At 62.5% G+C, this 27,259-nt stretch overlaps 1 protein-coding gene across 1 annotated transcript in view; it reads left to right on the plus strand.

Annotated features, from left to right (window-relative positions):
• Window positions 1-27,259, plus strand: part of BCR (BCR activator of RhoGEF and GTPase) — a 72,337-nt gene that overhangs the window by 34,781 nt on the left and 10,297 nt on the right. The window contains exons 3-16 of the mRNA XM_079762622.1: window positions 3,677-3,781; window positions 4,884-5,069; window positions 7,671-7,778; window positions 9,707-9,767; window positions 10,839-10,891; window positions 12,992-13,132; window positions 16,101-16,222; window positions 17,660-17,828; window positions 19,151-19,270; window positions 19,572-19,647; window positions 20,248-20,352; window positions 21,224-21,298; window positions 22,559-22,656; window positions 25,300-25,431. Of these exons, the coding sequence (XP_079618748.1) occupies window positions 3,677-3,781; window positions 4,884-5,069; window positions 7,671-7,778; window positions 9,707-9,767; window positions 10,839-10,891; window positions 12,992-13,132; window positions 16,101-16,222; window positions 17,660-17,828; window positions 19,151-19,270; window positions 19,572-19,647; window positions 20,248-20,352; window positions 21,224-21,298; window positions 22,559-22,656; window positions 25,300-25,431 (1,551 nt within the window). The remainder of the gene's footprint in view (window positions 1-3,676; window positions 3,782-4,883; window positions 5,070-7,670; window positions 7,779-9,706; window positions 9,768-10,838; window positions 10,892-12,991; window positions 13,133-16,100; window positions 16,223-17,659; window positions 17,829-19,150; window positions 19,271-19,571; window positions 19,648-20,247; window positions 20,353-21,223; window positions 21,299-22,558; window positions 22,657-25,299; window positions 25,432-27,259) is intronic.

Here is a 27,259-nt window from a genome sequence, read left to right on the forward strand (position 1 = left end):
AGCGGGCAGCGTCCTTGTCCCACAGGCTCCCGGGAGCCCAGCCCCTCTGCTCAGGGGCAGGGACCAGTGGCGATGGAGCAGCCACGGGTGGCTGTCGAGTCGCTAAAACTCCTTTCTCCTCCTCCATCCGGGGCACAGGGACCGCCTGGGGGTGCAGGGAGCTGTCAGCCCAGCGTGGCGGAGGCGGGCAGCTCATGCTGGGACCTGTGGGGGCGGCCCCCCCCCCCCCGCCGCATTGGTGCTGAGCAGGAGAGACCCCCACAAATGCACTTGCTCCCTCTTACCAGAGAGGGTGCTGACAACCCCACCCATTTGACCGCAGTCATTTTTATTTTTATTTTTTTAATATTTTATTGATTTTTTACAGAGAGGAAGGGAGAGGGATAGAGAGCTAGAAACATCGATGAGAGAGAAACATCGATCAGCTGCCTCCTGCACACCTCCTAACGGGGGATGTGCCCGCAATGTACATGCCCTTGACCGGAATCGAACCTGGGACCTTTCAGTCCACAGGCCGACGCTCTATCCACTGAGCCACACCGGTTTCGGCCACAGTCATTTTTAAAAATATATGTTTTCATTGATTTCAGAGAAGAAGGGAGAGGGAAAGAGAGAAAGAAACATCAATGATGAGAGAGAATCCTGAATCGGCTGCCTCCTGCACGCCCCACACTGGGGATGGAGCCTGCGACCGGGGCATGTGCCCTGACAGGGAATCGAACCCTGACCTCCTGGTTCCTAGGTCCACGCTCCACCACCGAGCCATGCCGGCCGGGCCCTGCCTTCGTGAGAAGATCGCTGCCCCGGGGCAGATGGCACCTCTGTCTTTCTGGTCCCTTCGCCCCCGATGGCAGGTGCCTCCCCCTGGGGCCCGGCTTGTTGCTGGGTGATCCCCACCCCAGGGTCAAACTCGGGAGGAATCTGCTCTTCCTGCTGCTGCGAGGAAGGGCGAGGCGTGTGTCTGTCCACGGGAGCTGCTGCTCTGGGCCGGCGCCTCTTAGCGTTTGTGATTTCTGCAGGCCTCGGCCCCAGGCCTGTGCGGAACCCTGGGGGTGGGGGGAGCCCGGCGTGTGGCACACAGCGGCCTGAGCAGCTTCTCGCCCAGCGTCCAGCTTCACCCTGTGCACGAAGCCACGGTTCAGAGAGGCGAAGCCGCTGGCTCAGGCCCCACAGCCATCAGATTTGGAGCCTTCCTGGCCCCTTCGCTCACACTTTCCCTCGACTTCCTTTCTCGGGCCCTCCCTGTCTTCCTGCTTTGGAAGCGGGTTTGGTACAGGCAGGGACCCGCAGCGGCCTGAGCGAGGAGGTGGAGCCCTGAGCCCGGGAAGCCTCCTGCCTGTCCCGCCACCTCCCCTGAGGGCTCTCTCCCTGGCAGGGCCTCCCTCCACCTCCAGGTCCCTGGAGGAGACTCTCCTGTGCCCCAGGCCCTGTGTGATGTGGGCGCCCCCCCCCCCCCCCCCCCGCCCCAGACTCCGGCCCTCAGACCCTCCTCTGCGATGACTGGGCCCCGCGTGGCGTGCTCGATCCACCCAGCCGTGGGCTTGCTGGCTCAGGACTCTCCCTCGAGCACTCACTGCTCCAGACACGGAGTGTCAGGGAGTGTCAGCCCCGGGCACAGCGTGTCCCGAAGGGCCTGCCGAGGAGCCGCCGCCCCGTGTGCGCAGGGAGGTGGCTGGGTGTGAGCCCTGTGTGTCATTCCCGGGGTGGCTCTCGGCCAAGATCTTAATGGCTGGTTCCTGCACAGGGCATGTGCACACACATGCATGCACGCTCACACACGTGTGTGTTCATACATGCATGCAAGCATGCACACATGCAAGCACACACATACATGCACCTAGCTCACGTACACTTACAAGATGCCACAAAGCAAGCTGGCAGTCCAGGAAGGCTCTTTGTTTTTTGTTGTTGCTTTTTCATATATATTTTTAATGATTTCACAGAGGAAGGGGGAGAGAGAGAGAGAGAGAGAGAGAGATGGAAACATCAATAATGAGAGAGAATCATGGATCGGCTGCTTCCTGCACGCCCCCTATTGGGGATTGAGCCCACAACCCAGGCATGTGCCCTTGACCGGAATCGAACCCTGGACCCTTCAGTCCACAGGCCGACGCTCTATCCACCCAGCCACACTGGCTAGGGCCAGGAAGGCTCTTTGGATGCTCCCAGGGGCAGTGAGGATGTGATACAAGCCCCAGGGACATAGGAAGCGGAAGCAGATGGGACGCGGGGACCGGGCCCCCTTCCCCAGTTCACACCCAGGCAGCCGAGGCTGGGGCAGAAGGAGCTCGCCTGGCTGGCCCGGCTCTGCAGCGCGTCCCCCCCACCCCCCGCACTCCTGGCCCTGGGTGCGTCCTGCCGGGTGCCATCTTCACCACCAGGGGCCTCCTCCACGGGCTAGCAGAGGCGAATGAGTGGACATTAGGGCCGGGGGCACGGAGAAGCCACACTGCTGGTCCTGATTCCGGCTCGTGACACCGGGGGCCCTGGCTGGCCTCGGTCAGGTTTTTCCTTGAAACCAGCATTTCTCACCTTAGCCGGTTTGGCTCAGTGGATAGAGCGTCAGTCCGCGGACTGATCCCGGGTTCGATTCCAGTCAAGAGCACGTCCCTCGGTTGCAGGCTTGATCCCTGGCCCTGGTCAGGGCATGTGCAGGAGGCAACCAATCCATCCCTCTCACATCGATGTTTCTCTCTGTCTCCCTCTCCCTCTCTCTTTCCTTTTTTTTTTTTTTTTTTAAATATATTTTATTGATTTTTTACAGAGAGGAAGGGAGAGGGACAGAGAGCCAGAAACATCGATGAGAGAGAAACATCGACCAGCTGCCTCCTGCACACTCCCCATTGGGGATGTGCCCGCAACCAAGGTACATGCCCTTGACCAGAATCGAACCCGGGACCTTTCAGTCCGCAGGCCGACGCTCCATCCACTGAGCCACACCGGTTAGGGCTGTACCGTGGTCTTTAAAGACCCCAACTCCGAATGCGGCCGCCTTCTGTTCTGAGGCACCAGTGGCCGCACCGGAGCGGTCCTCCAGCTGTGCGGGCTGTCTGCCCCGGCGCCAGCATCCAGTGCCGTGAGCTCTGGCTTTTGGAGGCGAAGGCGGTAGAGCTGTATTGATGGGGTGGGGAGGGGGGCCTGTAGCCCACCCATCAGGGGGTCCCTGCCCACGGAGTCAGAACAGCAGGCTCCGGAGGCAAAGGTCCTGAGCCCTGGAGCGCCCCAGCTCCGCCCCGAGGCCAGGAGGGAGGGTGTGTGGAAGGAGGCAGCCTAGGACTGCCTGGCTCTTCGGTCCAAGGGTCAGGTGAGAGTGGCAGGTTCGGGGCAGGGAGTGACAGCGGCAGAGGGAGCCGGGGTGGCCGTGCGGCGGGTCCCGGTGCCCCTCGGCTCAGCCTCTCCTGGGACCGCCGCCCCGCGGTTGCAGGAGGAAGGTGTGGGGGAGGGAGGCCTGGCCCGGCTGGCTCGGCTCCACACTCCCCAATGTCAAGACCAGCGGTGGCTCTCGGCTTTGCAGTGACCTCGCGTGAGTGGCTGACGTACCAGGGTTTCCGTGACGCCCTCCGGTGCCACCCGGAGCTTCCCGGGAGGCCGGTCCGAGGCGGACACACTTCCTCGCGGAGACGGGCCACCTCGGGCGTCGCCTCGCAGACCTGACTTGCGTCTGTTTCCCCCGCAGAGTGAGCTGGACCTGGAAAAGGGCTTGGAGATGAGAAAGTGGGTCCTGTCCGGCATCCTGGCGAGTGAGGAGACGTACCTCAGCCACCTGGAGGCGCTGCTGCTGGTGAGGCGGGGGCGGGGGCGGGGGGTAGCGGGGAGGCTGGTGGGTGGGGCAGGTGCATGGGGAGCTGTCGGCTCACATGGCCCGGGCCAAAGGTCAGCTGGCTGGAGCCGGGGGCACCCCCCCTCCTGGGAGTCATTGGGACACCTGTGGGAGGGTCAGAGCCATCCACCGGGGTGGAGGCCGGAGCTTCCCAGGGGCGGTGGATGGCAGCATAAGGCAGGTGCCAACCCAAGCTGAGGCACCGGTGGCCGCACCGGTGTGGTCCTCCAGCTGTGCGGGCTGTCTGCCCCCGGCATCCAGTGCCGTGAGCTCTGGCTTTTGGAGGCCAAGGCGGTAGAGCTGTATTGATGGGGTGGGGAGGGGGGCCTGTAGCCCACCCATCAGGGGGTCCCTGCCCTCAGAGTCAGAACAGCAGGCTCCGGAGGCAAAGGTCCTAAGCCCTGGAGCGCCCCAGCTTCACATGTTTATATTTCATGGAACTTAAATATATTTTTATTGATTTCAGAGAGGCAGAGAGAGGGAGAGAGATAGAAACATCTATGAGGAGAGAGAATCAGGGATCGGCTGCCTCCTGCACGCCCCACACTGGGGATCGAGCCCACAACCCGGGCATGTGCCCTGACCAGGAATCAAACTGTGACCTCTTGGTTCATAGGTCGACGCTCAACCACTGAGTCATGCCGGCCGGGCTATGTCATGGAATTTAAAAAATAAAAGCACAGAGCCCTAGCTGGTTTGGCTCATTGGATAGAGCGTCGGCATGCGGACCAAAAGGTCCTGTGTTCGATTCCGGTCAAGGGCACGCACCTCGGTTGCAGGCTCCTCCCCGGCCCGGGCCCTGGTCAGGGCGTGTGCAGGAGGCAACCAATCGATGTGTCTCTCTCACATCGATGTTTCTGTCTTTCCCTCTCTCTTTCACTCTCCCTAAAAATGGATGGAAAAAATAGCCTCGGGTGAGGATTAAAAAATAATTGAATTAATTAAAAGCACCTATGTCCCATGACCAAGACCTTCTGTGGCCGTCCCGTGCCCTGACACATGGCAGGCCCTGTCGTGATGCCAGCTCCCCTGTGGCCGTGCGGCCTCCCCTGTGTCCCTGCAGCCCATGAAGCCGCTGAAGGCGGCGGCCACCACCTCCCAGCCGGTGCTGACGAGCCAGCAGATCGAGACCATCTTCTTCAAAGTGCCCGAGCTCTACGAGATCCACAGGGAGTTCTACGACGGGCTCTGCCCCCGCGTGCAGCAGTGGAGCCACCAGCAGCGCGTGGGCGACCTCTTCCAGAAGCTGGTGAGTGACAGGAGCCGGGAGGGAGCGGGCCACGGAGGCGGCCGGGCAGGGGCGGGCCTCTTCTGGGACCTGCAGGTGCGTGCTGCTGGCGGCTCGGGGACACCAGGGTGACATTGTCAAGTCAGAGTCCGGGGTGTTGCCCGGCCGGGGTGGCTCAGTGGTTGAGCGTCGACCTATGAACAAGCCTGGGTTCCAGGCTTGATACCCCAGGAGGGGGCGTGCAGGAGGCAGCCGATCCATGATCCTCTCACCATTGGTGTTTCTGTCTCTCTCTCCCTCTCCTTTCCTCTCTGAGATCAATAAAAAATATGTATTTTTAAAAAAGGCTCTTGAGTCACTTGGAGATTTTTTTGAAATATTTAGAAATAATTTTTGAAATCTATTTTTATTGATTTCAGAGAGGAAGGGAGACGGAGAGAGAGATAGAAACACCAATGATGAGAGAGAATCATGGGTCGGCTGCCTCCTGCACGCCCCACACTGGGGATCGAGCCTGCAACCTGGGCACGTGTCCTTGACCGGAATCGAACCCGGGACCCTTCCGTCCGCAGGCCGACGCTCTATCCACTGAGGCAAACCAGCTAGGGCTTACAATGTTCATTTATTGATTTGAGAGAGAGAGAAAAACCGATTTGTTGCATTCATTGGCTGGTTCCTGTATGTGCCCTGCTGTGGTGCTGGAACTTCATATGCGCTCCGTATGCCGATTCCCCCACATTAGCCGTTGTGTTCTTCACAGTCATTCTCGCCCTCTGAGGCAGGGCCCAGTCCAGGGTCACAGATGTGCTGGGCTGTCACATCTCCTTAGTTTCCCTCCATCCATCCCAGTTCCTTGGCCTTGACTTCTCTGCCACGACCTTGACGACTTTTCCGAAGGGCACAAGCCAGTCTGGGTCTGCGTGAAGTTTCCTCCGGGAGAGCTTACAAGGGGGTGGATCCCGCAACCCGGGTCTGACCGGGAATCAGACCGTGACCTCCTGGTTCGTGTAGGTCGATGCTCAACCGCTGAGCCCCGCCGGGCAGGCTTCACGTGTTTATTAATCGTGTCTCTCCCTCGAGCTGGCCACACCGTGTCTGGGTGATTCACGGCTGTGGTGGCCGTGCCTGCAGCTGGGCCTCCTCTGGGTGGGAGGCGCTCAGGGACCCGCGGAGGAGGGAGGAGGGAGGAGGGAGAGGAAGGAGGGCTCTGGGCCTGACCATGGGACCGACGACGAGGAACCTGGCGTTCGGGGGTGCAGCGACTTGTCCGGGGTGGTGGGCGAGGCGGGGGCCAGGCAGGGCCTCCCCCCGCTGCTGCTTTTCCTTGTGCGCCCCCAGGCCCTCCATGCAGCCCCGTTGGGGGCGGGGCCAGGGGACCAGACAGTGCTGGGAGCGCCTGGCTTACCCAGCGTCTGGATTGGCATCTGAAGAGACATAAAATTCACTGTAAACGCAAATGCGTGTAGACATAAAGGTTAGGTTCTACACAGGACCAACCCCCAAATCAGGGGGAGCCTCAGGCTTCCGTTCCTGTCGGCAGCAGTGGGAGGCCCGGCGCTGGGTCCCCGGGGTCTGCCCTGCCCCTCCCCGGGGGGCCTGGGTTTCTGGTGCAGCATGAGGGCCGGCTCCTCCCCGGGCCTCTGCACACAGCCTGGCTGCTCCGCTGAGTGTCCGAGCTGCGGGCTGTGGGGAGAGCCTCTGCTAATGTCTTTGGTTGGAAAAGGCCAAGCCAAAGGCCTCTCGCCTTGCAGCCTGCAGCCGGCAGGTCGCCCACTGCCAGGTGGGCAGTGTGGCACCGGGGTCCCCCCTCGCCAGGTCTGGGCCGGGCTCACATCTGAGCCATCGGAGCCCCTCCAAAGGCAGCCAGATTGCGTGACCCTTATGTGTCTGAAGGGATCGGATGTGACTGGAGGTCTGGCCGGTGTGGCTCAGTGGATAGAGCGTCAGACTGAGGACCGAAGGGTCCCGGGTTCAATTCCGGTCAGGTTCCTCCCCAGCCTAGGCCCTGGTCAGGGCTCATGCAGGAGGCAACCCATCGATGTGTTTCTCTCACATCGGTGTGTTTCTCTCACATCGATGTTTCTCTCTGTCTTTCCCTGTCCCTTCCACTCTGAAAATCAATGGGAAAATATCCTCGGGGGGGATTTAAAAAAAAACCTGATGTGAATGGAGCATCGTATCCACCACAGGCTTGAGGGGCCAACGGCCTTGTCCACGTTGGTCTCCTGCAGCCAGCAGGGAAGGTGCCACGCCACCCCACCTGCGTGGAGACCTTTGTCTGCCTTCCCTGACACCCTTGAACTTTCGTTCTTGTCGGTGGCACCGTTCACAGGCGTCGGGTGGGAGGACTCAGCAGCTGGGGCAGGGAGCCGTTACCTGCCCGGGGTGGGCCGTGAGTCACTCCTCGTGTCGCTGTGGGAGAGGGAAGCAGGCTCAGCGCGTGGGGCGGGGAGGCAGGTGGGAGGCCGCGGCGGGGAGAGCTGGGGTGTCTGCAGCTCTGCACCGCCTGGCACCTGGGGCTCCGCCGGAGCTGTGCACGGCAGCTCGGTTCTCGGCAAGATGGGGGCGCCGCGGGCCTGGCTCACACCTGCCCCCCGCCCTCTGCCGTCCTCCTCCCCGCAGGCCAGCCAGCTGGGCGTGTACCGGGCCTTTGTGGACAACTACGGCGTCGCCATGGAAATGGCCGAGAAGTGCTGCCAGGCCAACGCTCAGTTTGCAGAGATCTCCGAGGTAGGCGGGCGCTCTTCGGACAGGGCGCTGGGCGTTGGTCCCCAGGACCCAGGAGAGCGAGGCTGGTCGTACGCCTCAGCCGTGTCCCGGTGCCTCTGGGTGGGCACCGTCCGCCCTGCCCGTGCAGGGCCCCTGTTGTGCGCAGACAAGGAGCAGCGAGGTTCCTGCCCGCCCCCCTACCCCCACCCCCCGGGGGCCAGGGCCCGATGCTGGGGCTCAGTGAGGTCCCTCACAGATGCTCCACCGCACTGTCTGAGTGCAGTGAGGGGGGTCCACACTTCTGCCCTTTTTAAAAATATATGTGTGTGTGTATGTGTGTGTATATATATATATATATATATATATATATATATATATATATATCTTTTTTAAACATTGCTGTTTTTTTTTCTTTTTTTAAATATATATCTTATTGATTTTTCACAGAGAGGAATGGAGAGGGATAGAAAGTTAGAAATAGCAATGAGAGAGAAACATCGATCAGCTGCCTCCTGCACACCCCCTACTAGGGATGTGCCCGCAACCAAGGTACATGCCCTTGACCGGAATCGAACCTGGGACCTTTCAGTCCGCAGGCCGACACTCTACCCACTGAGCCAAACCGGTTTCGGCAAAAATATATATATTTTTATTGATTTCCGAGAGGAAGGGAGAGGGAGAGCAAGAGAGAAGCATCAATGGGGAGAGAGAATCATGGATCGGCTGCCTCCTGCACGCCCCACACTGGGGATCGAGCCCGCAACCCGGGCCTGTGTCCTGACCGAATGGAACCGTGACCTCCTGGTTCCTAGGTCGATGCTCCACCACGGAGCCACGCCGGCGGGGGCCTCGCTTTTGCTGTTTGAGGCGTCCCGCTCCTCCGAGCTCTGGCGCGCCTTCCCCGACCCCGTAAGGGTCCGAGGAGGAAAGAGCTGCATGTGAGGCAGGCGGCCCCCGAGAGAAGCGGGAACTGGAAACGGAGAGCGTCAGGCCTCCTGCTGGGGGACCGTCGCCCCGACCATCACGCCTGGCCGTGCGCCCCGGCTCTGTGCCCCGTTCTAACCTGTCGCGGGAGGCGGGGTGGCCCGGGCCCTGGCACTTACCGTCCCCTGCGGTGATAACACGTGCCACGTGTTCCTCTAGGCCCCGTGGGGCGCCCGCTCCCCGCCTGGCGCTGCTGGTCACGGGCGGCACCCCCCCAGGGCTCCGGGCTGGCTCCAGACTGCCCTCCCTCTGCCCTGGGTTCGGCTGGCGCGTTCAGTCTGCTCTTTCCCTGAGCTCACTCAGTGACAAGCCCCCCCACACACACACACACCCCTAACAGCTGGAATGTTGGCCCAGAATCAGAGTGACCTTGACCAATTACAGACCTAACTCTCCAAGGGAGGCTGTGGTCCATTGGGCCAAGGTCAAGTCTGCCTGGGCAGGTTTCTACAGAGGAGGGAAGAAACAGTGGTGGGACACCCCCCTGGGGAGGTCGGGGGGTCCCACCCACTCCACACAGGCAGTGTAGGATGGCTCCTGGGCCGGCCAACAGCCAGCCCTCCAGAACGCGGGTTTCACCGGGCGCCATTCGCTTTGGTTCTCCGTCCACGTTTCAGAAAAGCAGAGCCCATCCGTGATGAGAGAGCATCATGGACGGGCTGCCTCCTGCCCGCCCCACCCTGGGGATCGAGCCCGCAACCCGGGCCTGTGCCCTGACCGGGAATTGAACCGTGACCCCCTGGTTCCTAGGTCAACGCTCCACCACGGAGCCACGCCGGCCGGGCGCATGCCCTGTGTCTTACACCGTGGCCCAGGACCCACGCCCTGGGCCTGCCGCGTCTGGGGTTCCTTGCGGGGAGTGAAGGGCGGGGTTCCCGCCGCAGGTTCCCGACCCTGGGACTTCCCGCCACATCGCCGCTGCCTGCCTCGGCCCCTGTGAAAATGTGCCTTTTTTTCCTTTTCAGAACCTGAGAGCCAGAAGCAACAAGGATGCCAAGGACCAGACGACCAAGAACTCCCTGGAAAGTGAGTTCTCCCTGCCGAGGCCTCTCCGCGGCCCTGGGGGGGCGGCCGCTGCGAGCAGACGGGGCATTTGCTGGGTGCCCGCCCGGTCGCCCTCTGGCTTCCCCGTGGCGATGTCGGGGACCAGGACAGAGCAGCGGGGCCTGGCAGGGTGGGGAAGGAAGAGGTCGGGCAGCTTGCCACCAGTAGTCACAAACAGGAAAAATGGTGGGCGTTCGCAGACACCCACAAACCAGGCGCCGCCGGGCGTTCCAAATGTCCTCACGTTGTCCCCAGTAGCCCCCAAGGAGGACTGTCTTTTCCCTCCTCTCCGATGACAAACACGTTGAGGACAGATGGCACCCTCGCAGCACCCAGGCCCCCAGAGGCTGGAGAGAGGGTGCAGCCAGGGCGCCCAGGCCTGCCCTCGGCCTCCTCTCCGGGGGAAGGTGGTGTGGGGCGTGACGGGTCGCCCCTCACTCCCCGTTGCTAGGGTAGCGGGAAGTCACACGCAGGGAACAGCAGGGGTGCCTCTGCTGCCCGGAGCTTCCCCCTGCTAAGCCTCAGTCTCCCCGTCTGTGAAATGGGGACAGGAGCCGTGGGAGGCGCGGGCGGACGTGCACCCGGTGTGTGTACCGGGACACGGCGGAGCCTCGGGCCTCAGCGGGCGGTGCTCCCGGGGGAAGCGGGCCCTGTGTCCGCCGTAAAGACGAGAGCTGAGAGCTACCTCAGCCCCTGCGCTGGCTCCCGCGTTCTCACGGTCAGGCCTCCACGCTGTGCGAGGGAGAGCGGCGTGCAGCTGGTTGGCTCCCGGGGGGCCCTCGCCGGCCCGTCCTCGCCGGGGTGCTGGCGGGCCCCCCAGCCCCAGGAGGACACGGAGCAGTGTAGCGGGTGTCACGGAGTCGGCCACAGGGGCTCGGCTTCTGACCGCAGCTCTGGGCTCCACGTTCACGGCACCGACCGAACGCCCAGCGCCCGGGACCGGCCTCGCTGGTGCTCGGGGTTTGCCCTCATCGCTGAGCACGGGGTGCGCTCGCAGGGAGGGTGAGCGGGTGGGGCGGGCGGCCCTCTCCACGGCGGCTCCTCTCCCCGCAGCCCTGCTCTACAAGCCGGTGGACCGGGTGACGCGGAGCACGCTGGTCCTGCACGTGAGTCCTGCGTCCCCGCCTCCCCACCCGGCCTCTCGGCGCCCGCTGTCCTCGGGCGGACACGGGTGTTTATGAGGGGCCCCCACTCCCCTTTCTCTGCTCCCTGCCTTCACTGGAGATGCAGACGTGAGGTGCCCCTGCCGTCATGGGCTCACGGGGGAAGGGGGAATGTGGGGGAACAGCAGGCTCTCGGGGTGTCCTAGGGGCTCCCCTTGGAGCGGGGCAGGGCGGGAAGGGCCTTGCTGTGTCCGTGTGGGAACTGGGCCTCCAGGTTGGTCAGAGTGGGGTGCAATGGCGGGTGCGTTCCGGGGCCTGGAGGGTGCCCACCGCCTCCCAGCCTGGGGAGGCCCCGCCGTGTAGGGCTGTTTCTGAAGGCGGTGGGGAGTCCCTGAATGGGTTGTCTTTTATTTTTAATGTTTTTATTGATTTCAGAGAGGAAGGGAGAGAGAGAGAGAGAGAGAGAGAGAGAGAGAGAGGAAGAGATGGAGATCGGCTGCCTCCTGCACGCCCCCCACTGGGGCTCGAGCCCACAACCCGGGCCTGTGCCCTTGACCGGGAATTGAACTGTGACCTCCTGCTTCATAGGTCGATGCTCAACCCCTGAGCCCCGCCGGCCAGGCAAGGGGTTGTCTTAATAGTGAGAAACAAAACCAGGGAACACACAGGCCACTGTTCCTACCGCCCGGGAGACGCCGTGCACAGACTGAGAGCAAGCTGTGCAGCCCTGAGCCTCGCACGCCGGGCCGTCACTTCTCACCACCCTCCGACTGCGAGCTTTCGGACGGAGGGAGAGGAGATGAGGTTTCCTGTGCGGAAGGATCTGGCCGCGGGCTCGCCGGAGTCTCGGAGGCCCCGCATCGTGTCCCCTCGCGGTGATGGTCCCAGGCCCGCGCCCCGCCGAGCGCCCTGGCGGGGAACGCCCTGGCGGAGCTGCCGGGAGCGAGTGGGCTGTGTGTGCAGAGGGCGCCGGGGCTGGGGAGCGGAGGGGGTTGTGTGTCTACCCAGGGAGCTGGTGACCTTGAGGAGTCACGTGCATCCCTCGTGGAGAAGGAGTCCGGGCTCTTATCGACCAGAGGAGGAGCTGGGGGGGCAGGAGGGGGGAGCGGGTGTTTCCTCCTGACCTGGCACTGCCCCGTGCTTCGGGACCAGGACCGAGTCCCCCCTAGGGGACGTGCGGCAGTGTCTGGGGACGTTTTTGGTTGTTATAACTGCAGGTGAGGAGGTGCTACTGGCACCTGGTGGGTGAGGCCAGGGAGGGTGCCACCTCCTGCAGGACCCAGCACCACCCCCACCACAGAGAATCATTCGGCCCAGCCCGGCCGGCGTGGCTCAGGGGTTGAGCATTGACCTATGAACCAGGAGGTCACGGGTTGATTCCCAGTCAGGGCACAGGGCCGGGTTGCGGGCTCCATCCCCAATGTGGGTTGTGCAGGAGGCAGCCGATCCATGTTTCTCTCTCATCATTTCTTAATGTTTCTCTCTCCCTCTCCCTCTCCCATCTTCTCGCAAATCCATAAAAATATTTTTTAAAAAAAAGAATCAGCCGTAGCCGGTGTGGCTCAGTGGTTAGAGGGTCGACCTGCAGACTGAAGGGTCCCGGGTTTGATTCCGGTCAAGGGCACGTACCTCAGTTGCAGGCTTCTCCCCGCCCAGGCCCTGGTCGGGGGCGTGCCGGAGGCAACCCATCGAAGTGTCTCTCTCACATCGATGTTTCTCTCTGCCTCTCCCTCTCCCTTCCACTCTCCCTAAAAATCCATGGGAAAATATCCTCGGGTGAGGATTTAAAAAAAAAAAAAATCATTCAGCCCAGAACGTCACCAGCGCCGAGGTGGAGGCAGCCTGCCCTGGACCCCGAGGGTGGGAGCCCCCGTTGGCAGCATGCGAACCCCCGGGCTGTGGGAGTTCCGTTGGGCCCTGTCGCCGGAGGGCCCGCCCAGCGCTGCCCGGAGGCCGGGCCTGTGAGAGGTGGCAGCGATGCCTGGAGCCCGTGGCCCTGGGTCCAGCCCGGCGTGTCTGCGGTTTGCCCACAGAGGGCGGTGCCAGGGCCTCGCCGAGGCTGTCTGACTCGCGTCCTCTCGCCCCCCCCCCCACCCCACGCAGGACCTGCTGAAGCACACCCCGCCCAGCCACCCCGACCACCCCCTGCTGCAGGACGCCCTGCGCATCTCCCAGAACTTCCTGTCCAGCATCAACGAGGAGATCACGCCCCGCCGGCAGTCCATGACCGTGAAGAAAGGCGAGGTAAGCGTGGCCGCGGGGGAGGGGGCCGGCCCAGCCCCCCTGGGCCGTGGAGGCAGGGTCCCCTCTGGTCCTCAGCGGACTGACCCTGGACGGGTCAGTGGGACACAGGAAGCGCATTGCCTTTGGGGGTCCCTGGCCCTGGCGGGGTCGAGCCCAGTCCTGTGTGCAGGGTGTCAGAGTGGAGTTTCGCAGGCGTGTGCCTCCCTCGGCCGCCTCTTTCTTTCTCCGTCACGGGGGTTATGTCCAGGGGACCCCTTCCGTTCCCCACACATTGCCAGCTCGGGGTCCCCGCTGAGGAGACAGGGGAGAAGGAGGGTGGCCTATGGTTTGCCTGGAACCACCTAGCGTCTCCTGAGTGTTCCTTTATTCGAGAACAGTTGTCGCCGGATTTAAGGATGTAAATGGGAGAGAGAGGGAGGCGTGCGTGGTGTGTATGTGTGGCATCAAGAACACGTGTGTGACGTCTTCGGCCAGGCATGTTCTCCTCCCCCTCCCTCCTCCCTCACTGACAGCCCGGTCCCCATCTCCCTGCACGGCATTGATGGGAGGGTGTAGAGCAGAGGGGCTCAGACTCTGGCCAGTTTGGCTCAGTGGATGGAGTGTCGGCCTGTGGACTGAAGGGTCCCGGGTTCGATTCCTGGGGCACATGCCCAGGTTGCAGGCTCGATCCCCAGTAGGGGCCATGCAGGAGGCAGCCCATCAATGATTCTCTCACCATGGATGTTTCTAGCTCTCTCTCCCTCTCCCGTTTTCTCTGAGATCAGTAAAAATCTATTTTAAAGGGAACAGAAGGGCTCAGGACGTACTGACCCGGCCTGCCCGGTGGCCTCTGCCCTTCCTGGGAGTGGCCCGGCGTGGTCAGGCAGGTGCCATCCCCAGCGGGTGGCATGGAGTGAGGCAGCAGCGATGCCAGGCAGGGCTGGCCTCCGCCGTGAGCATCCCCTGTCGGAAGTCGCACTCGGCCTGGTGGTGAACCCGGGGGGCGGCCGCCGCTGAGAGCCACTTCCTCCTCTTTCTTGTGGTTCGTGCGCCCGGGGCTGGGGTCAGGCTGCGGGGCAGCTCGCTCCCGGGCAGGAGGCTCGGGGTCCCCATCCTCCTTGGGAGCGGCTCCCTGTGTGCGGAGCGGGAAGCTCCCACGTGCCCAGGGTCTCCCCGTCAGCTGTCTGGGTGGGGGGTGGGGAGGGGACCTCCCCGGGAAGAGCCTTGAGGAGGGAGCTGTCCCCTCCATCCAGAGGGCGTAGGGTGCCCTCTGCTGGTGGTGGCCAGGAGCTCAGTTCTTTTGAACTTGATTTTTTTAAATGTTTTTTTATTGATTTCAGAGAGGAAGGGAGAGGGAGAGAGAGAGGAACCTCGGTGATGAGAGAGATTCACTGACGGACTGCTCCGACACAGCAGGTCCCACAGCGAGGCTGCGGGAGGCCCCCGGGGCTCGGGGCACTGCCCGAGTCTTAGGCACTGAGGGGCACCCCACCCCGAGTCCGCTGTGTGTCCGCCGGGTTTGGGGGCTCCTGTTTCTAGCTGCTCTGGCAGTGTTCTACGGAGCGGAAAGGAGCCTCCCTCAGCCTGGGCTTTTGGGGGTGCCCTGTAGGCACCATCTCCACCTGCTCGGCCTGGATGAGTCAGAGAGGAGGCAGATTTGGGGGGCAGCAGCACACAGATTTGGGGGGCTCAGGCCGGGACGCCGCAGGGGCAGGGGTGCTGGCTTGGACGTGCCGGGCGCCCGTGGCGTTGAGGCTTCCCTTAGGAAGATGAGGGTGTGTACAGGCGGGTGGGTGTGGAGGGGCCGGCTGACCGAGTCCACCTGTCGGCACCCAGAGGTGCCCGGTGCTCCTCACAGTCAGCCCCAAGTCCTCGCAGCCCAGTGGGCGGGCGTGCTGGCTGCCCAGCGGCAGGGCGACTCGGGTGGCCCGTGGAGAATGGAGGTGCCTGAGGTAGGCCTTGAGGGAGAGTAGGTGGGCCAGTGGGGTGCTGGGGGGTGGTCAGTGCAGGGGACCGGCTGGGTGTTTCCAACCTGCCAGGGGACCCTCCTGAGGCCACTTCTGAGCTGGGCGTAGGGTGCCCTCTGCTGGTGGTGGCCAGGAGCTCAGTTGTGTTTTTTTAAAAAATATATTTTATTGATTTTTTACAGAGAGGAAGGGAAAGGGATAAAGAGTTAGAAACATCGATGGGAGAGAAACATCTATCAGCTGCCTCCTGAACACCCCCTACTGGGGATGTGCCCTAAACCAAGGTACATGCCCTTGACCGGAATCAAACCTGGGACCCTTCAGTCCGCAGGCCGAGGCTCTATCCACTGAGCCACACCGGTCAGGGCTAGGAGCTCAGTTCTTTTGAACTTAATTTTTTAAATATTTTTTATTGATCTCAGAGAGGAAGGGAGAGGGAGAGAGAGAGGAACATCAATGATGAGAGAGATTCATGGATCGACTGCCCCCCTGCACACCCCCCACTGGGGATGGGGCCTGCATCCCTGACATGTGCCCTGACCAGGAATCGAACCCGGGACCTCCTGGTTCATAGGCTGATGCTCAACCACTGAGCCACGACGGCCAGGCCAGGCTGCCCTATCCTTACCCGAGTGCCAGGCTCTTCTCACTGTGGGGCCTGTGTGGCCACGCCCCGTCCTTCACGGGCTGGCCCCGTGCCCAGTCTGGGTCTCAGTTGCGTCTCGGAGAGGCCGAGGCGGCCCTGCCTCGAGGGCATTTCCTGCCATCATTCCACACAGACGGGCACCCGCCCTCCCGGCCTCAGGCCAGTGGCCTTTCCCCATCCACGTGCCCTCTTCCACAGGCCAGGCTCCCAGGAGCAGCTGGGAAACTGGTGGGCGGAGGAGAGCTTGCGTGGCACGTATGTTCTCGGGCCGATGAGATGGAGGCTCGCCCCGGAACGCGGGTCTGAGGCTGGAGGTGGAGGGAGTGGAGGCCGCGGCCCTAACCCTGGCCCCTGCCCGCCCCGCCCCGCCCCGCAGCACAGGCAGCTGCTGAAGGACAGCTTCATGGTGGAGCTGGTGGAGGGCGCCCGAAAGCTGCGCCACGTCTTCCTGTTCACCGACCTGCTCCTCTGCACCAAGCTCAAGAAGCAGAGCGGAGGGTGAGTGACCGCCAGCCTGTCCCATCCTGGGGAGGCCCTGGGGGCGCGGGGTTGGCTTCATACACAGAGGAAAGCTGGTTTGTTGTTGTTTGTTTTTGTTTCAAATACACTTTTATTGGTTTCAGAGAGGAAGGGAGAGGGAGAGAGAGAAACATCAATGATGAGAGAGAATCATGGATCAGCTGCCTCCTGCACGCCCCCGACTGGGGATGGAGCCCGCAACATGGGCACGTGCCCTGACCTGGAATCGAACTGTGACCCCCTGATTCATAGGTCAACGCTCAACCGCTGAGCCATGCTGGTCGGGCCCTGGTTTGCTTGTCTTTTGTTGTTGTTTTTTCTTTCAACGTGAGCCGGCGGAGGGCAGTCCCTGTGTGGCCAGGTGGTCTCTCTGAGCTGCATTCTGTTTCCACCTGAACGGGAGGCCAGGCTCAGGTTCAAGGTCATCACTAACAACCTGGAGACCTTCTGGGTCGGGGTCCGGTCTCACTGGAGGACTCGGGAAGTGGGAGTGACTGGTGTGTGGGGGGAGGTGGGGAGCTGCAGGGTGTGGCGCAGGCTGGCAGGTATGGGGGATGGCTGTGCCCTTAGTTTCCACAAACCTGGTGACAGCTCCTAAGTTATTTCAATGTAGGCTGCAGAGACACACCCCCAAACACACACACACACACACGCACGCACGCACGCACGCACGCACACAGCCTCCCAGGGATCAGACCACCCAGCGTGTTCGGGCTGGAGTGGAGGAAGGAAGGTGACATTGGGAAGGATCAGAACCGGCCTCTTCCCCACCTGCCATTGCTGTGCTGAGCGGATTTAATCATCCAACTCGGCCAGGAGCCTCAGTGTCCACCTGTGAACCAGGAGGTCTCGGATCGATTCCCGGTCAGGGCACATGCCCGGGTTGCAGGCTCGATCCCCAGGGTGGGGCATGCCGGGGGCAGCCGATCCATGATTCTCTCCTCATCGTTGTTTCTATTTCTCTCTCTCTCTCCCTTCCTCTCTGAAAGTAATAAAATTTTTAAAAAGAAAAAAACGGAGAGGAAAAAAGAGTTTCCGTTTCCCCACACGTCGAGGCAAGGGATTGCACCGGGTAGATCGGCAGCCCCCCAAACCCTAGGACTCGGGGGGCCTCTGTGGGCCTGTCATTGTGTGGCCTTAACGGGCTCCCACGTCACAGAGCCTGCGAATCGCCACCATCACTCCTTCCCTGGGGGACTCGGGGCTTGTCAGACCCCCCGGGGCCTCCGTCACCCATGCCCACGCCCACGAATCTCCGAGTCTGGGTCCTTGGCGTCGGCCGGGGTCTCCTGCCAGCCTGTCCCCCGGGCCCCGGGCTGGGGTTGCAGGTCGGGCTCTCGGCTTCTGACAGCAGGGACGTCGGCAGAGGAAGGCGGGGTCGTGTTCACCTGCTCCTTCCCTCCCCTCCCCCCCCAGCAAAACGCAGCAGTACGACTGCAAGTGGTACATCCCGCTCACCGACCTCAGCTTCCAGACGCTGGACGAGTCCGAGGCGGCGCCCACCATCCCCCTGGTGGTGGACGAGGAGCTGGACGCCATGAAGATCAAGATCTCGCAGATCAAGAGCGACATCCAGAGGGAGAAGGTGGGCGCGGAGGAGGCCGGGCTCCGCGGCTCCAGGAGGCGGCAGCCCCTGGCGCCCGGGCAACGGGGCGGACTCCACGGGGCATCTGACCCCCGCCTCTGGTTTCTGGGACCAGCCGGGCATCCCCCGTCAGGCGTGGAGCCTTCCAGAACGTGGCGTGGGCGAGGGACCCAGCTGCCTCGGTGGGGAGAGAGTCCCAGGTGTGGGGTGCGGCCCCTCCACGCGCCCTGGGCGGCCCCGGGCAGACCCCTGGTGGTTGCTGGGGAGACGTGGGTTTCAGGACCAGTGAGGAGTGGCCCAGGCCACAGCAGGTCGCATGCAGTGGCCGCAGAGGGGGCGGGTCCCTAGGAGGTGGGCCCTGGTCCGGGGGACCCTGACGGAGGTGGGCACAGCAGGACAGATGTTCTCCTCACTCACCCACCTGCCAGCCTGCTGCACCGGAAACCCAGCAGGTGGAGCGACGTGGGGGAGACCAGCAGGGGGTGCGCGTGAGGGGGTTTGTCCCTCCGGAGGGACCTGCCACCTGCAGGGCAGAGGGAAGCCAGGCCCTGTCCTTGGGGCTGCGGAGCCCTGTGTGCTGCCACCGGGATGCTCATCGCCATGGTGACCATAGTGTCAGGCCTGCCCGGGATGGGGCGGGGGGAGGGGGGATTCAGAGGGAGGCGCAGGGCACACGGCAGGCAGGGTTTCCCCGCCCAGGTCCTGGGGGTGCACCCGGCCCTCCGTGAGAACCCTCCCACACACTCCCGGGGGGCCAGATGCTGAAATGCGTGTGGTCCCAGGAGTGGGGCGGGCCCTCGGGGTGACCGCGGCCCCCTGCACCGTGTCCAGGTTTGAAGAAATGGAAAGAAGGGAGGTTTGTAAAGGTCGCTCCTCTGCCTTAGTGATGCTCAGTGGTTAGAGCGTCGGCCCGGGCACCGAAGGGTCTCGGGTTCGATTCCCAGTCAAGGGCACGTACCTGGGTTGCAGGTTCATTCCCGGCCCTGGTCAGGGCGCATATGGGAGGCAACCAGTCGGTGTGTCTCACATCGATGTTTTTCTCTCCGCTCCCTTCCACTCTCTCTAAAGCAATGGGGAAATATCCTCCTGGGAGGGTTCACAAAAGAAGGGAGGTTGGCTGAGCACGTCCAGCAGCCTGTGCCCGGCCTTGACCCTTGACCCTGGAGCCAGCAGCAGCTGACCAAGGCGCTGTGCTGGGCCGAGCTGCCAGTGGCATCCCTGGCGTCTAAGGGCTGAGCATCAGGGGAAGCGGGGCCTGGCCGAGCGGGACCAGGTGGCCCTGGCGCCCGGGCTGGGATTGTGACCGCGACCTCTCCCCGCAGAGAGCCAACAAGGGCAGCAAGGCCATCGAGCGGCTGAAGAAGAAGCTGTCGGAGCAGGAATCCATGCTGCTGCTCATGTCCCCCAGCATGGCCTTCCGGGTGCACAGCCGCAACGGCAAGGTCAGTGCCCCCCCCCCCCCCGCGGGCTCGCTCTGCCGTCCAGGCCCCCCTGCTCCCCCTCCGCTCCCCCCGCCCCCCTTCCGCTCCCCCTGCTCCTCTTCCGCTCCCCCTGCTCCCCGTCCGCTCCCCCAGGCCGAGCCTCCTGGTCCCTGGCTCCCGTCCGTTGGTAATATCCCCTGTGCTGTGGCCGGCCAGCCAGAGGCACAGAGGTGCGCGTGCCTCGGAGGGTTGTGTCCCGTGTGGACAGTGACAGGGAGCAGCTCAGCTGGGGAGGTAACGGGGCATGTTCTCCTGCCCCCAGAGCTACACATTCCTGATCTCATCCGACTACGAGCGCGCCGAGTGGCGAGAGAACATCCGGGAGCAGCAGAAGAAGTGTAAGTGGCCTCCGCGGAGAGAGCCCGTGACGGGGGGTCAGGGCGGACGGTTCTCACCTGTGGTTTCAGACCTTCTTGCTCCCCCGAGTAGTGGGACTCCAAGTCAGATGTTAGGGGGCCCGGCCGGCGTGGTTCAGTGGATAGAGCGTCAGCCTGTGGACTGAAGGGTCCCGGGTTCGATTCCCGGTCAGGGCACATCGGGTTGCGGGCTCGATCCCCAGTGTGGAGCACGCAGGAGTCAGCCGATCCATGATTCTCTCTCATCACTGATGTTTCTATCCCTCTCTCCCTTCCTCTCTGAAGTCAGTAAAAGTATATGTTTTTTAAAAAGAGAGAAGAAAGAACTCCTGTGGGCTGACCCCATGTTTGTAAGGGTTACGCTGGAATTTCTCCTGCCCTCTGCGCCCTCCGGGGCCATGGCTCGCTCTGTCACGCACCAGTTCCTTCGCGGGGAGCAGGTCACGCCCTCTTGTCGTGCCCTCTCACCAGGGTGCGCCGAGGGTTCCGTTGGGGGCGGGGCTGGGGCGGCATCAGAAAGCGTCCCCGGGTGTCCGGAAAGGTCCGAGCGCCTGTGCAGATGCGCCCCCCCCCCCCCCTCAGGTTTCAAAAGCTTCTCCCTGACGTCCGTGGAGCTGCAGATGCTGACCAACTCGTGCGTCAAACTCCAGACGGTCCACTGCATCCCGCTGACCATCAACAAAGAAGGTGGGCCTACCCCCCCCAACCCCCACTTCCCCCCAGGGCACGTCCCTTTCTGCTGTCCGTCCGTCTCTCCTGGGGACCGGGGCTTCCATCCCCACTGGCCTCTCCCAGGAGTGGGCGGGGCAGGTCAGGAGCTGTCTGGCCCCAGGGCTGGTGATTGAGGAGACCCATCACCCGCCCCCATCCCGAGACACTCCTCCGACTCCTCGGGCACCAGGGCTGGTCCCCATCCCCTGCCCCCCAGCCCCCCAGCCAGCACCTTTGGTTCCCTGTTGCACACACTGGTGTACACTGGGTCGCACACACAGGTATGTGCCTGTGCACATGTGCACACATGCCCCCCCATCCATGTCACACGCTACCGTGACCCCTCTCCTGTTCTTGTCACATTTCATCTCGGTCACTGACCTGCCTGTGTTGTGAAAACAGCCAGAGCCTGCCTCCCTGGTGTTGCTCAGTGGCTGAGCCATCGATCCACGAACCAAGAGGTCACGGTTCAATTCTGTCCTGGCCAGGGCACATGCCCGGGTTGCGGGCTTGATCACCAGTAGGGGGCGTGCAGGAGCCAGCCAATCAATCAGTGATTCTTTGTCATCATTGATATTTCAATCTCTCCCTCTCCCTTCCTGTGTGAAATCCATAAACATATATTTAAAAACAACAACAAAAAAACGCTAGATCCTAAGGTCCCCAAGACAGAGGCCACGTGGATGTTCCGGTCTCTGGCATCGCCTTGCTTCCCCCTCCCCGCCCCCCCCCCCTGCTGGGCACATGATGACCACAGGGTGCCCCCCCAGGGTGGATGGGGACGCCGAGCCTGTCCCCCGCCGCCCTCTCTCAGGACTGACGCTCCCCTCTCTGGTCTCCTGCACAGACGACGAGTCTCCTGGCCTCTACGGCTTCCTGAATGTCATCGTCCACTCGGCCACCGGCTTTAAGCAGAGCTCAAGTAAGTGGCCGGTTTGGGAAGGTTTGGGAAGGAAGGCGGCTGGGCAGGGCGAGGAGCCAGAGGGTGTGGGAACCAGGGAAGTGGCTCGAATTACCATCAGGCGTCTGTGACCCCTGACCCCTGGCGGGCCGGCCCTGGGTGTGGAGTTGTGTTCCTGGGGCGGACCTTGCCCTTTCCCATGCTTGTCTCCAGTCCTGGGAGCTGGTGCGCTGCCCCCTGCTGGCGGGACTTGTCACTGCAGGGGCTGGAGTGGCTGCAGACAGACAGACCAGGGAGGGAGGCTCCCAGCCGGGCGGGCGGTGGTCAGGGGCACCTGGGTCCCGATGGGCAGAGTGGCTTTGGCTGCTCTGATGCGTCCCTCCCGGGGGGCCTCTCCCAGCTCCTGGAGTGGTTAGAGCAGTGAGGGCCGGTCACGTGTGTGTCCCTCCCGGTGCAGCCCAGACCCCCGTGGGGTGGGCACAGTGTTTGAATTCACTGCAGACCCTCCCGCCGTGCCCTCACCGTGGCTGGCTGTGCAGCGTGCAGGTTACACCAGCGCGGCAGCACGCACAGTGGTTCGGTGCCTCCCGTGCCGTCCCCTGCCTAAATGCTGGTGTGTCCAGGGGCCCATCCGTCCTGCCTCCCTCCCTGCACAGACTCCCCCCTTCTTCCTACTCCCGGGGTCCTCCCACCAACAACGCAGTGGAGCCCTCGCTGGTGTGGCTCAGTGGATAGCGTGTCGGCCTGCGGAGGGAGGGGTCCCGGGTTCGATTACCGGTCAAGGCACGTACCTTGGTTCCCCGCCCATCATTGGGGTGCGGGCAGGAGGCAGCCCATCTATGTGTCTCTCTCCCATCGATGTTTCTGTCTCTCACTCTCCCTTCCACTCTCTCTAAAAATCAATGGGAAAAACATCTTCGGGTGAGGATTAACCAAAAAAAAAAAAAGAAGAAAGAAAATCAAGACCATTTTTTCTGATTTCAAAAGTAACGCCTGCTCTTTTGAATGTGGGTTGCCCGGCCAAATGTGGCTCAGTGGTTGAGCGTCAACCTATGAACCAGGAGGTCACTGTTCAATTCCCTGCTCGGGGCACCTGCCCGGGCTGTGGGCTCGATCCCCAGTGGGAGGCGTGCAGGAGGCAGCCCATCCGTGATTCTCTCTCATTATGGATGTTTCTATTTCTCCCTTCCCCTTCTCTGAAATCGATAAAAAAATACATATATACGTTTTTCAAAGTGTGGGCCGAGTGGCAGCACGTGGTCCCCCTCTGTGCCCCCGCAGATCTGTACTGCACCCTGGAGGTGGACTCCTTTGGGTATTTCGTGAACAAGGCCAAGACGCGGGTCTACAGGGACACGGCTGAGCCCAACTGGAACGAGGTGAGGAGCCCCTCCCCACAGTTCTCGGCTGCTGGCCTTGTCCCCCCGCCCCCCAAGGCCGCGCCGCCAGCATTCCGGGAATCTCCTGGGGGAGGGGTGACTTGCCCTAGCGATGTTATCTGCATCTTCCTGAGTCGTTTACCCTCCCCCCTCCCCTTCCCCCCCTCCCCCATGACAAAGAAGTGACCGATGCTGCTGGAGGAGTGTTTGGAAAAAGAACTTAAAAGGGCCTTTTGTGCTGCCTTTGTTATCGCCGAGTGTTTACTTGGGACGTTTCCATGGCATCTTTCCTGCGAAGTGGGAATGAGCCTTCTGTGACCCACTTGGTTTCCGGAAGCTCGGGGCTCTGCCGGGGCCTGGGCGTGGAGGCCTGGGCGCCGGGAGGGCCTCTGTGCTGGTCCCAGGCCCGGGCTGTGCGGGTCGCTCCTCTGCCTTCCTCCGCCTCGGAGCGCAGTGGGGTAGCCCACGTGCCCAGCCGGCCTGCCGGGAGCCCCGGATGGCGGAGGGGCCAGTCTCGATGACGTCCCCAGATCTTGGAGAGGTGCCATGTCCAGGCCTCCGGAGCAGCCCTGGCCCTCGGGCCTCGTGCTTGAGGGCGGGGTGGAGGCTGCCAGGCTGCCCAGAGCTGCCACCACCACGCCTGCCACCCCGTTCCCTGCGACGAGTGGGGTGGTGGGGCCAGAACCCAGGTCTCAGTTCTCGGCATGCGCTGCTCAGGTCGTCGGACCTGCTGCCTCCTGGGGGCTGGGGCCTCGGGAAGCGGAGGGCATTGCCTGGCCGTGGTAGCCCCGGGCGGCCCTGCAGAAAGGGCTGCGTGGCTGCTGCCAGGAGGGACGGGTCAGAGCCAGGGGCATCCGTCACAGAAGGCTTTGCAGAGAGCAAGAGGGTCGTGACCCAACAGGCAGGGAGGAGGAGGGTTCTAGACATCATGCAGGGAGTTCAGGTGTGAGGTAGGGGGGTCGGGGGGGGCGTGAGGGACCCAGACACAGGAGTGCCACAGCCGCGGGTCACCCGACAACTGCCCAGGCTGACCTTCAGCTTCTCTAGGGTCTTACCTGTTCCTGGCACACACAGCCCCCCCCAACCCCATTCTGGCTCAGAAACACCTGCTTTCTTCTCCCGCCTCCCCTCACTCATCTCCATTTCCCACCAAGAACCCACGCCAGCCTTCACTGGCTTGGCTCAGTGGATATAGCGTCAGCCTGCTGACTGAAGGGTCCCAGGTTTGATTCCTGGTCAAGGGCACAGGCCCGGGTTGCATGCTCTATCCCCAGTAGGGGGTGTGCAGGAGGCAGCTGATCCATGATTTTCTCTCATCATGGATGTTTCTGTCTCTCTCTCCTTCCCCCTTCCTCTCTGAAATCAGTTATATATATATATATATATATATTCTATATAATAAAAGCCTAACATGCTAAGTGTCCAACGGTTCGACCGTTCGACCAGTTGCTGTGGCACACACTGACCACCAGGGGGCAGATGCTCTGACTGGTAGGTTAGCTTGCTGCTGGGATCCAGCTGATCGGGACCGGGCAAGACTGGCCAGACACGCCCTGGAGCCCTCCCGCGGCCCCTCCCTGGCTCAGTCGTGCACTGGTGGGGTCTCTTGGCCTGGCCTGCACCCTCCTGCAATCGGGAGCCCTCGGGGGATGTCGGAGAGCCAGTTTTGGCCTGATCCCCGCAGGCCAGGCTGAGGGACCCCCAGACCTCTAGTACGGGTATATATATAAAAAAACAACAACGCCCCAGCCCACAGACGCATCGGTGTGAGATGCAGAACGGACTGAAGGTCTGTGGGTGACGGGGGAGAAAGTTGACACCACACGCCTCCCAGAGACGACCCGAAAGCCTTCGGGGCGGGTCTTTCCTCTGAAGTCCCCCTCCCTCTCCGGGATCACCTGCACCGGCCGTGTTCCTTCCCTTTCACACAGAGAGAGCCGCTTTGGGTCCACAACAGAGGGGAGCAGAAAGGACTGCGGTTTCTCATTATACCCTCTGCCCCCCACACACATGTGCACGCACATGCATGCACACGCACACACATGCATACATACACACATGCACACACACAGCCCCTGCAGTGGGACATGTGTTAGTGAACCTACGCGGACACGTCATCATCTCCCCAAGGCCATCCATACAATGTCCGCCTCAGTAGCTGCCTCCCCTGAGCTGGTCAGGCCGTGTGGGGACCCACTGCCCTGTGAGATGCTGGCTTCAGGGGCTGGGGTTAGGTTTGAGAGTCGTTCGGCCGCCGTTGCCTGGATCAGTGGTTGCACGCATCCGTGGTCTCTCTCCCATCGGTGTTTCTCTCTGTCTCTCCCTCTCCCTTCCACGCTCCCTAAAAATCCGTGGGAAAATATCCTCGGGTGAGGATTAACCACAGCAGCAAAATGAGTCCCTCGGAGCATCCAGAAGCATCCAGACAGGGTCGCCGTGGGATGCTCACAGGGCCGTGGCGTCTGGGGTCTGCATCCCAGGGCTGGAGTGAGGGCGGCCTCGAGGCCCGGGTCCTCCGGGGGCAGCGAGGAAGCGGTTTGGGGAGACGCCACCCCGCGGAGGGCCCCTTCGGCCGGCGGCAGTGACGGCCGCCCCCGGGCCCGGCCGTTCACGCGGGACTGTCCTTCCTCCTCGGCGCTGCAGGAGTTCGAGATCGAGCTGGAAGGCTCCCAGACCCTGCGGCTCCTGTGCTACGAGAAGTGTTACAACAAGACGAAGATCGCCAAGGAGGACGGCGAGAGCACCGACCGGATCATGGGCAAGGGCCAGGTCCAGGTGAGGCCGCGCCGCCTCCGCCCCGTCTGTCCGTCTGTCTGTCTGTTAGGCCCCGGTGTCCCCAAAGGAAGTCCAGTTCCACATGTTTTTCCAGCTGGGCTTTGGTTCCTCAAGGCCAACGGTTACGAGGCCGGCGCTTCTGGGCAAAGCGTAACGATCTGGCCCTGGCTGGTATTGCCCAGTGGTTAGAGCATCGGCCCGGGCACACACCTGGATTTCAGGTTCAATTCCTGCTCAAGGGCACACACCTGGATTTCAGGTTCGATCCGATCCCTGGCCCTAGTCAGGACGCGTGCAGGAGGCAACCAGTCAAAGTGTCTCTCTGACATTGGTGTTCCTCTCTCTATCCTCTCCCTCCCTTTCACTCTCTCTAAAAAACAATGGGAAAATATCCTTGGGAGAGGATTAAAAAACAATAATAATAATAATAATAATAATAGACTTTATTTCTCACCAATAGTCCAGTTGTAGAATATTCCCATCACCCCAAAACCATGTCCTGGTTCCCACGGACAGTCACTTCCTGTCCCCCACCCCCAGATCCAGGGACTCCCGAGATAAGTGTAGGGAGCACCGCCGTGGGGTTTTGCCACAGGGGAGTGGGGTGCGGCTCAACGCCGAACCCGACAAGGAACAGTGGGGATTCCTAGCCCAGGAGTAGGGTGAGGGGGTGTCAGTGGACGGAAGTCAGAGAAAACATCGATCAGGGTGGGAGGGTTCTGGCTGAACGGACCTAATGGGATTCCTGTCCAAGGCAGGCCAGGGCGGGGTCAGGGGTCAGACACCCCCTGGGGGCCAGGGGAGAAGACGGGATTCGGTCAGTTGTTAAGGGCCATCAGCTGTCAGGGGTGGACTCTGGCTGAACCGACGTGGCAGGGTTCTTGCCGTCTTGTCATTGGGCTCGTGAGGCTGTGCCCGAGGACGGAGGAGGCCTCGCTGGAGAACGGGGCTCAGGGCAGCCTGGCGAGGGTTTGCTCCAGGAGGGACTGGCTGTCGGCTCCCTTGCCGCCCCTCCTGTGGCCGCGTGGAGTCACCTCGCCATCCAGGGGTGTGTGTGTGTGTGTGTGTGTGTGTGTGTGTGTGTGTCCGTGTGTCCGTCTGTGTCCGCACCTGTACTTGGGGTGGGCCCTTCGGTGTCCGCAGCTGCTGCCATTCTTACCTGTGGTCGTTGTTAGTGGAGAAGGCGGCTGGGCCCCACCCCTGGTCTCTGCCTCGGAGCGAGGGCTGATGGGAAGTCTGGCCCCCGAGCATCGTCAGCCAGGAAAGAATCCCGCCCGGCGTGGTAGAGGATGTTTGTGACTCAGGCCAGAGTGGGCTGGCTGGGCTCCCGGAGACCTGGGCTCCCGGCGGCTTGTCATGCACCGGGATCCCCAGGAGGAAGGAGGGGGAGGAAGAGGAGGAGGAGGAGAGGTGATGAGGCCCCGCCACCCCAGCCAGGCCTCCTGCTCCCTGACCCTGTGGGTGCTGCTGTGTGGGGTGCCTGGCCGAGCACGTCCATGCCTGGAACCCAGCCCCCCTGAGACCAGGCTTTTCCCAGTCTCTTCCGGCGCCTCCCTAGTGCCACGTGGGCGGGCGGGCGGTCTGCTGCTCGCGGTGGGTGGGGTGGAGAGCTGGTGGGGTGGGGAGTGCATGGCCTATTCCCCCCCAGGTGCTCCCTGCCCCCCATACGCACTTGGACTCCTAAGCTGAGTGGAGAGCACTCCCTGTGAGGAGGGGAAGGCGCAGCTCCCCATGGGCTGTCTGACGGGGCAAGAATCGGTCCAGACGCCCGGCCGGCGGGGCTCCGTGGCTGAGCACCGGCTGTGAAGCAGGAGGTCACAGTTCACAT

This window comes from Cnephaeus nilssonii, assembly GCF_951640355.1.
Source record: "Cnephaeus nilssonii genome assembly, chromosome: 22".
In the NCBI taxonomy this organism is placed as follows: Eukaryota; Metazoa; Chordata; class Mammalia; order Chiroptera; family Vespertilionidae; genus Cnephaeus; species Cnephaeus nilssonii.